The 9,587-nt window shown below is 37.7% G+C and overlaps 1 protein-coding gene across 7 annotated transcripts in view; it reads left to right on the top strand.

Annotated features, from left to right (window-relative positions):
• Positions 1–923: 923 nt before the first annotated feature.
• The window catches only part of RALGAPA1 (Ral GTPase activating protein catalytic subunit alpha 1), a 5,382,632-nt gene continuing 5,373,968 nt past the window's right edge, over positions 924–9,587 (top strand). For 4 of the 7 annotated variants that reach the window (XM_044074135.1, XM_044074131.1, XM_044074130.1 and 1 more), the window contains exon 1: positions 925–1,245. In XM_044074135.1, coding sequence (XP_043930070.1) covers positions 1,140–1,245 — 106 coding nt within the window. In that variant the 5' untranslated portion in view covers positions 925–1,139. Of the gene's footprint in view, positions 1,246–9,587 lie in introns of all 7 variants that reach the window. The other 3 variants (XM_044074129.1, XM_044074128.1, XM_044074134.1) reach the window with 2 other exon arrangements.

Genomic DNA, 9,587 nt, shown 5'->3' with positions numbered 1-9,587 from the left:
GAAGTAAAACAGGAAGTAACTTTAATGAATGATTTTTTTGAATACACCGTAACTCATCACATTTACACACACGCATACCTCTTAGCACAAGAAATCGGGACATAATGGGGGAGGCCCAAAAATAGGGACACATTTTAAATGTTGCTCCTACAAACTTAAGATAGTTGCTAGAATAACAGGATCTGTTAGCATGCATTTTCTGAAAGATATGAAGTGTTAAATGTATGTCATTAGTGACTTCAATCCTGAGATCATCCATGTGATTTGTCAGAAAACTACAACATTTTTGAGGAACTGACCAAAAAATATGAGGCAAAAATCTGGACAGTTGAGAGGTAAAGGTCCAAAATCAGAGGTGGGTTTTAACTACTTATTTTATAATCTTAGAAACTTTCTAGGCTAACAGTCTTTTAGCATGCATTTTCTGAGAGATATGAAAACTGAAATTCAAACGTCTTTCATTGTTTAGTGACTTTAGCAATCAACGATTTGCCTGAAAACCACAAATTTTATGAGGAAGAGATTAAACACACACTAATCCTAAAAACGAAAATACGTGAACTAAAACCACACAGGAGAGCCCATAAACTTCAGAAAAACTTTTTGAAGTGTGTTTAGAACTGTCACTGAACTGGAATTGCAAAATGATGTAGTACTACTTCTACTGTACCCCTCCTACCTTAGCCAATACTTGTTTTTACTAGGTTGTAAACGAAACTTGAGCATTGAGTCCTGTATACCTAAGGCACTTACATTAATTTGATATATGTATACCAATATTACTGTACAGCTTTTTTAAGACCAAATACTTTTGATAGTAAACTTAACAAAACCTTGCCACTACAGTCGCTTCTAAATATGGGCAGGTTTACTAAACTGTAACCGCCTTGTCTGCTGAATAGCTCTGCCCTCGATTGGTTTGTTTGTCTCCTTGTAAGCGGCCATGTTTGCACAGTTTGATTAGTTCTTGCGGTAAAATCTCAGGTTGGGGTGTGTTTGATGTCCACTTTGGAACTGTATTCGTTGCTTTCTTAACTGAAGTATAATGTAGTGTCACAATATGTTCTCACTGTACATAAATACCAATTGACTAAAACAGGTTTGTTTTCGCATTTGAGGAGAAAGACCTGCATAGCGGAATGTTTTCTAAAAAACCTCATGGAGACGTCAAAAAATCGACTCAGAAACTGCTGGACCCTAAGAAAGATGTATTGACTCGTTTGAAGCACCTTCGGATCGTTATAGGTAAGTCGAGTATTTAGGAGATGTTATGCTGACTCAGTGACATTCCGTGTTATTGCTATGTATTAACTTTTAGTACGTTTAAAGCTTCTGTTTTAAGATGTCTAGGTGCTATGATGATCTCTGGAATAGTATAAAGAGATGCTACTTCATAGTTGTAGATTGTTTGCTTGTTGGTACTTCAAGAAGACACAAGTGTGACATTCAGGCGTCTATGGATGCTTTATTGTTGAGAGCAAAGCATACTGTTCAACTCTTTCCAAAATCGCGTATAGTGCAACTTTTATTTTAAGCCATGCAGGGTGTTGTGCTTGTTTAGGTTAGGTCTGGCAATATGTATCTTGTTGACAATATGAAGTCCAGTCAGTGCCTGACTGAGGGAAATGAACTAAGTCTTTCAGAAGTAGATGTTTTGATGTATTTTGTTTAAACTTAACGGTGCTCTTCCTAGTAATTAATGTATTCGCTCACACTGGCTTGTTGTTATTGTTGTGAAATGTGCTCCGTCCTGTAAATGTACCGCTACAGAAAGAGCGGGTAGTTGAAGAGACGATGCATGATTGTAATTTTTACAAAGTTAGACAACTTCAGTTGGTTAGCAGTTGAATATGTAATAAACAAATACTAAGCAAGCTATTACATTCATGCGCTAAGTACTTGTATAACTTAGTTGTCCTCGAGTTAGCCTCCAAAATAGTTCTGCATGCTAGACTCCTCCATTACTGCTGTAATTTATAAGGGTCAGTAATAATTGTTAATGCAGTTGCAGACTTAATTTTTGTATAACAAGCGTACTGTTGTTTATTAATAGTAACAGTAAAATAGATCCTGTTTAATAACTTGTAAGTGAGTAGTTTCATAACCGTAAGTCTCTGATTCTAGAAATTAGAGTAGAGGTTCAGGCTATGGATTATATTTGTGAAAAGTTACGTCTTGATGAGGTTATGTATGGTTTGTTTGCCCTTGCAAGCAGTTGCTTATAAGTAAGCCTGACATTCGCATAAGGGAATCGCTGCCGGCTTGAGGAAGAACACCCAAATAGAAGAAAAATAGAACACTAGGAAATTTTGCAACATGCCTCATTTTTATGCAGAGATTGTGCTTTAGTCTTTGGATAAATAGGCAAGAGTACACAAATTATTGCCATGGTGTGTGTGAAAATGTTTGATAACAGCAGATCCTCAAATCTTATATGCAGTTGTTATATGCCATGTATAAAGATGTATAAGGCATCATAGCTGGTTTTATCTTTATTATATTCAAAAGTTCAGCTAAATAGATGACATATCATTGGACTTAATCTACTTAAACTTTGTGTTGGGGTGTATTTCTTGACTCTCTCTTTTCTTCGTGTTAAACTACGTATTATCTAGCCAGAAGACTAGATTTTGCATTAACAAAGATTTTCTGAAAGATATGAAGTCTGAAACTCCAATGTATATAATTTTATTTATTTTTAAATAAGTAACATGTCAAGTGGGCTGGTCTAGTGACACTTTTCAGCCACAATTCTGGAACTAATTGTACAGTGTAGTCAGTTTAAAGTAATTGGTAATTAAGTTTGGCAGTAACACAGGCTTAAGTGATGTATAGTTGCACAGACTGAAACACAAAACAATGGTAACAATAGCATAGTTTGGCATGGAAGGTAGAGAATGTGTGATCCATTCAGAATGTATATTCATTGCAGTTATAGGCTGCCACAATTGGCAAGTGTCACGAAAATGATTGTACTTAGATTCATAATTTAAATGGTGCTTTTTCTTTTTTAATATCTTACAGTAGATGACTTCCTGTAGCTGGACTTCTGCTAAATAAGGCTTTTTCTAGTATGGCTAGTTTTAGTATTTTTTCAAAGTGATTGTACCTGTCTGAGTAGATTTTTTTTAAACACCTTTTGAATTATCACTTGTGATGGAGTCTAACTTATATTTATATTAAAGTAATCTTATAAACACATTTACATTAACAAACATTATACATCACATATGTTGTTCTTTACATTATAATCAAACTAATATTCCATACGTTGTTCAGTTCCTGCTTTCTCTTAAACTTAATTCCTCCTCCAAAACATTTTTCTGCATGTATTGTTAACATACTTAACATTTTTTTCCTATGTAACATACTCCCTACCCTTTAAAGATTCCACTTCCTGTTTGTTTAAATTACAGTATTCACTACTTCAAGTATGGCTGGTTTAGGCTTTGATTTCCATGAGGATGCAAGGAGTAGAGGTGGCAAAGGTGGATGAGTTTAAATACTTGGGATCAATAGTTCAGAGTAATGGTGAGTGTGGGAGAGTTGAAGAAGAGAGTACAGTCAGGGTGGAGAAGTGTCAGGAGTGATTTGTGACAGACGAGTACCAGTAAGAGTGAAAGGGAAGGTCTACAAGAGGGTAGTGAGACCAGCTATGTTATATGGGTTGGATACAGTGGCATTGACAAAAAGGCAGGAGTTAGAGCTGGATGCGGCAGAGTTAAAGATGTTAAGATTTGCACTGGGTGTGACGAGGGTGGACAGGATTAGGAATAAGTATATTAGAGGGTCCGCCCAGGTTGGAAGGTTTGGAGACAAAGCCAGAGAGGCAAGATTACGTTGGTTTGGACATGTGCTGAGGAGGGATGCTGAGTATATAGGGAAAAAGATGCGAAGGATGAAGCTACCAGGTAACAGGAAAAGAGGAAGGCTTAAGATAAGGTTTATGGATGTGGTGAGAGAGGACATGCAGGTGGTTGGTGTGACAGAGCAAGATTCAGAGGACAGGAAGAAATGGAAACGGATGATCTGCTGTGGCGACCCCTAACGGGAACAGCCTAAAGAAGATGATGAGTATTTGTTTTTTTGGCAGCCACCAGAATTAATCTTAACAAGGCATTGCAATTCAGATGCTACATCCCAGCTCAAAAAAAAAAAAAGTAATTTTGGTAGTTGCACTCATTTCTTTGCCCAGTATTCCTGATGGAGTACTATGTATGGAATTTTTTTAAAGGCTGCCAACTAACTACATTCCAAGGACATATGCTCCCAGGTACCTTTCTTCCCCATTACACATCCAACATTTGTCATCTACATGAGGAAAACTTATTTGTGGTATAAAATGTTGTTATATGCAAACAACTACCAGGGAAAAATCCCAAATCTTCTAGACTTTTTCATATTCGGGAGGTATACATATGTCCTCCCTTTGTTTCTTTGTGAATTGCTTATGTAATCTCTCTCTTCCAACTTTCTTTAATTGATTCATATAGTTATCATACAATATTTTTATATGCCCTACTAATTATCCCTTTAACAGCAGCTTCTATTCTAGATTCAACAGAGAATACAGCCAGTGCAGGCCTTTCACTTGGGATTCTCCTGTCCCTTTCTCTCTGCCTACACTCTCTTTTGAGTTCCCGAAAGGGAAGGCAATATGTAGCCTGCAGTCTAGATGTCTTGGCCTCTTCCCATTCTGTTACCTTTCCATCTCTAATTATTTGTTCTCAGTACTTTGCCTTTTTTTTTTTTTTTTTGCCAGCTTCCTTCAGAAAGTCCAGCCTCCTTTTGTCTGTTCTCTGTACCTGTAATTACAGTCATCCCTATTAGCAGAATCTCCTTTCTCCATTCCTGTGTTGGTTTAGTTATTAGCATACATTCTGCTAGTTTTTTAATATAATATTCTGTAGGACTGTTGTCATTCTACTTAATGTTTTGCATCCAAAATCCCACTCTTTCCTTATTTCTTGAATACCCCCACTGTGCTTGATCATTATCATCCCTTTCCTATTTGAATTGTGGTTTTTGCTTGTGTTGTCTGTAAGAACCTTAACTATGTTGCCATAAAGTATCCCTTCAAATCAGGTAATCCTAAACCTCCTTATTCTCTCTCCCCCTTATTCTCTCTCCCCCTCCCAGATAAAATCCTTCAAATTTTATTAGTTACTATCCATGACTACATCTTTGGTTAAAAAAATTCTGCCTGACCTGTGTATAAAACAAAAGGGACTAAAAACATTTTTACTGTTTGTATCTTGCTATCCATAGGTAAGAGTGCAAGTGTTTTCAGCATCTTTTTTGGTAATCACCAAGTGTAGTACCTCGCAGGATGCACAGTAGCAAATCCCGCCCCAAACACGCCTCCAGCCGCACAGGGCCCACACCTGCATGAATATTCACATCGCCTCTGCCATGGCAAGGCAGCATCGGTATGAATATTCAATAGTTGTTTAGTTGAATCAAGTCAGAAAAACAAGTTTATTCACACAACTAAAACATACATTTTCACGTACTTTAATACTCGCAAAGATGCGGTCTTGAGTACTCATATTACCACGTTATTTTTATGCGCTTACTGCTGGCTTCATATGCTGATGCCTAGTAGGTTTTGGACTTTGGTTGTGATTGCACAGTATGTAGAATGTGGAAATCTGCATTATTATTTTAGCGATTAATGGCAGTTATTACTTGTGTTTTGGGAACTTTATATTATTTTGGACTTTGTGTACTATAATGGCAGTATAACTGTTGTTTTGGGAGCGTTAGTAATGCCGGTTTCTTATGTTGATGCGTGTTTGTGATTGCAGAGTATGCAGAATGTGGTGATCTGCATTATTATTTTAGCGATGAATGCCAGTTATTACTTGTGTTCTTTTGGACTTTGTGTAGTGATTTACTTACTGCCAGTTATTACTTGTGTTTTAGGAACATTGTATTCTTTTGGACTGTGTGTACTATACGCAGTATAAATAACTGTTGTTTTGGGAGCGTTTGTGTATTGATTTACTGACTAGACACAGTGTCAAGACTCTGGAAAATTAGCATGCCTGCCACTCAAAGTCGTTTTTCCCCTGCCAATCAGTTAGGCCACGCCCAAAGCTGCACAGAACTACCTGCGATGTACTACACTTGGAGATTACCTTCTTTTTAACCCATACTCCTAAGTACTTCATTTTATTATGTCCCCGTAAATATGGGTAGTGTGGAATCAATTCATGTGTAGGTACATAGTTTACAGCTATAACTTTTGCTTTATCTTTATTAATTTTGTATCCTGAAAAACCTGGAACTGTCTCAGAATGTTCCACAACACTCGGATGTTCTTTTCTGGTCGTATCTGGTACAAAATAATATCATCTGCAAATAAATCCAGCTTTTCTTGAATACCATATCAATTGTATCATTGAATTTGAGTCCTTTATTTTATATATATATATATATATATATATATATATATATATATATATATATATTAAAAAAAAATATATATATATATATATATATATATATATATATATATATATATATATATATATATGGTTCCGTTTAGAAACCGAAGTGCAACATGCTCAAAGCATAAAATCCGACACCGAAATCTCGAAAGACAACAATCCCGAGTACGCAAAATATCGAATAAAACCAACGAACACGTACGCCATACACAAATACCGAATAATCTCGAAAGCACACAAACAATTCATGAAACAAAGCAGAAGCATCCCCTATGTCCTACATGGTGAGTAAGCAAAACATCTGCATCAGAACAACCATTATGCATGTATATCCACAACCAGAGCAGTATACTGTTGTTCAATATCCTGCATGCTGGCGGGATGTGCTGACATGCGTTATTGACATATACATCCGTTAACTAGTGAGATTGCTTACTTTCGCGCTTCTCGTCTTTCGAGGTTATGGAGTTTCGTGTTTATGGTCTCGGGATTTTGCGTTTTGAGCATGTTGCACTTCGGGTTTCTAAACGGGAACCATATATATATATATATATATATATATATATATATATATATATATATATAAAATAAAATGGTGTGTGTGTAATTTTTTTCCATTTGTTCTAAATGTAATGCAAATAAAGTGGAAAGAGGATACCCCTGTCTGAGTCTTCTGTTTCGATGACAGTTATCAGAGAGGAACCTTCCTACTTTGATTTTTGTCTCCCAATTCCTCTTGTATTATCATAATTAACCTTATTATTGGATCAGGAAATGCAAATGTTTCCATTGCCCTAGTCATAAAATCCAAGCTTACTCTGTGGGATGCTTTCTCTGCATCATGATTCGCCAACAGCAAGGTGTTTTCTTCCATTCGCTTCCCTCTGGATCATCATTGTTCTGTTAATGTTGTCAGATATTTGCATCCCTCCACGTTGAAGCATATCTAGCAATTTTGGCAACACCTTTGCACTTCCTTTACCCATTATATACATAAAAACTTTATAGTCATGGTTTAACATTGAAATGGGCCTATATAAAGCTGGATCTGATGTTTTTTTCTTGTCTTTGATCTGGAATAATATTTGTAGTGGTGGGCATTAAGCCACCACTACATTTTTTTTGAATAGGAGTTTTTAGTAGGTACATGGCTAAGCTTGCAATTGGAAGCCAGTGAGGCTTTTCATTTAGAGTACAGTGGTGGCTGTTTGTGCCTGTCAGTAGGGCAAAATCTGAGTATTTTGTTTTAGACTGTCTATATTTTGTGTGTGTGTGTCAAAGTAAACTTTATAGTCCTTTGGATCAACAAATGCAATGCATCACTGGATGAAATTTCATTGCTTCGTGCTCATGCGCATTGAAAAACAGTTTTCACAAGAGGGTGAAGGAAGCATATAGTGGAAGAAATTCTAGACAGTACAGGTATAAATACACAGATAATTTATCCACCATTTGTAAAATTGGATAGCAGTATAGCATAATTCGCAGTTCCTGTACTTGTTCAAGTAATTTAGTTCAGATTGCATAACTCAGATAAACAGAATAGTTTAATTGTACGACAGTAAAGACAATCATATTGGAGTTGGTGTTCTCACAAACTGAGGGAGTGTTGACATTGTTAAGGTAAATTGTTCAACAGTCTGATCACTTGTGGAAAGAAACTATTCCTGAATCTTTATGTTCTACACTTGGTGCTTCTGTATTGTTTCCAGAAGACAAGAGGCGGAGCAGTCTATGTGTGGGATGGTACTTGTCCCTTGTCAGTTCCACAACTGTGTCATACCATCTGCAAGAGTAAAGGTCCTGTAAGAACTGGAGGGTTGATCCTGTGATTTTTCATGGCCTGCTTAATGACTTTCTCTAATGCTTTGTGATCTGCATATGAGCAGTTTCCATACCAGACTGTGATGATGATGATGGTATGCTTTTGATCGTGGCCCTGTGGAAGGTTATGAGGATGGGGGAAGGGAGGTTTTCTGTGTAGTCTCTGGAGGAAATGGAGACGTTGGGCTCTCTTTACAAGGCTGGAGGTGTTTGTTGCCCAGCTTAGGTCATCTGCGATGTGCACCCCTAGAAATATGGTGCTTTTTACCCTTTCCACTGATGGTGGTGGGTGCGTGGGACCCTTGCTTCCTCCTGAAGTCAACAATGATTTCTTTGTTGTGCCAACATTTAGTGCATGGTTGTTGTTGGTGCACCATCTGGTGAGTTGATTCGCTTCCTCTCTGTATGCCTCCTTGTCACTGCTGATGAGGGCAATCATGGTGGCATTGTTGGCAAACTTGCTGATGTGATTTGTCTGTTTTGAAGAACAGTCATGGGACAGTATTGTGAAGAGAATTGGATGTAGTTCGCAGCCTTGTGGCACCCCTGTGTTCAAGGTGTTGCATCACAAGTGGTTCTTGACAACTCAAACGTTTTGGGGCCTGTCTATCAGAAAGTCGAGGATCCATTTGCAGAGTGTATTTTCTATGCTTAGTTGACTTAGTTTAGACGAGCTTCTGTGGTATTAGTGTTGAAGGCTGAGCTGAAGTCTATGAACAGCATGTGTACATAGCAATTTTTGACTTCAAGATGGTTCAAGGTGTGAAATAGTGCCAGGGATATAGCATCCGCAGTGGAGCGATTTGGTCTGTAAGCAAATTGTAAATGATCAGAAGATGCAGGCAGACAAGGTGATATATGCTCTTTGACTATCCTTTAAAAACATTTCATCACCACCGGTGTGAGTGCAATGGGTCGGTAGTCATTTAATGAGGACTGGGTATGACTTCTTTGGCAGAGGAATGATGATGGCACACTTGAAGCATCGTGGCACACTAGTCTGTCTTAGAAATGTGTTGAAGATATCAGTGAAGACATGTGAGTTGATCTGCACAGTCCTTGAGCAGACGACCTGGAATCATATCAGGACCTGCTGCCTTACCTGGGTGGACTTTTCTTAGGATCTTTTGGACTGCTTCCAGGCTGAAACATAGAGGTGTGGCATCTCCGTCCATGGGTAGTTTCTTTGGTGAGGTGGTGTTTGTGTCCTCAAATCTGCTGAAGAAGGTGGTTAAATTTGTCTAGAAAGTCCATATTATCTGCACATTGTGTTGATGGAGGTTTGTAATCAGTAATGCACTGGGCTGCCCT

This window comes from Protopterus annectens, chromosome 6.part0 (assembly GCF_019279795.1).
Source record: "Protopterus annectens isolate FY-2018-M chromosome 6.part0, PAN1.0, whole genome shotgun sequence".
NCBI classification, from domain to species: domain Eukaryota; kingdom Metazoa; phylum Chordata; order Ceratodontiformes; family Protopteridae; genus Protopterus; species Protopterus annectens.
The sequence above is the reverse complement of the archived record's forward strand: the minus strand, read 5'-3'. Positions and strand labels throughout refer to the sequence as shown.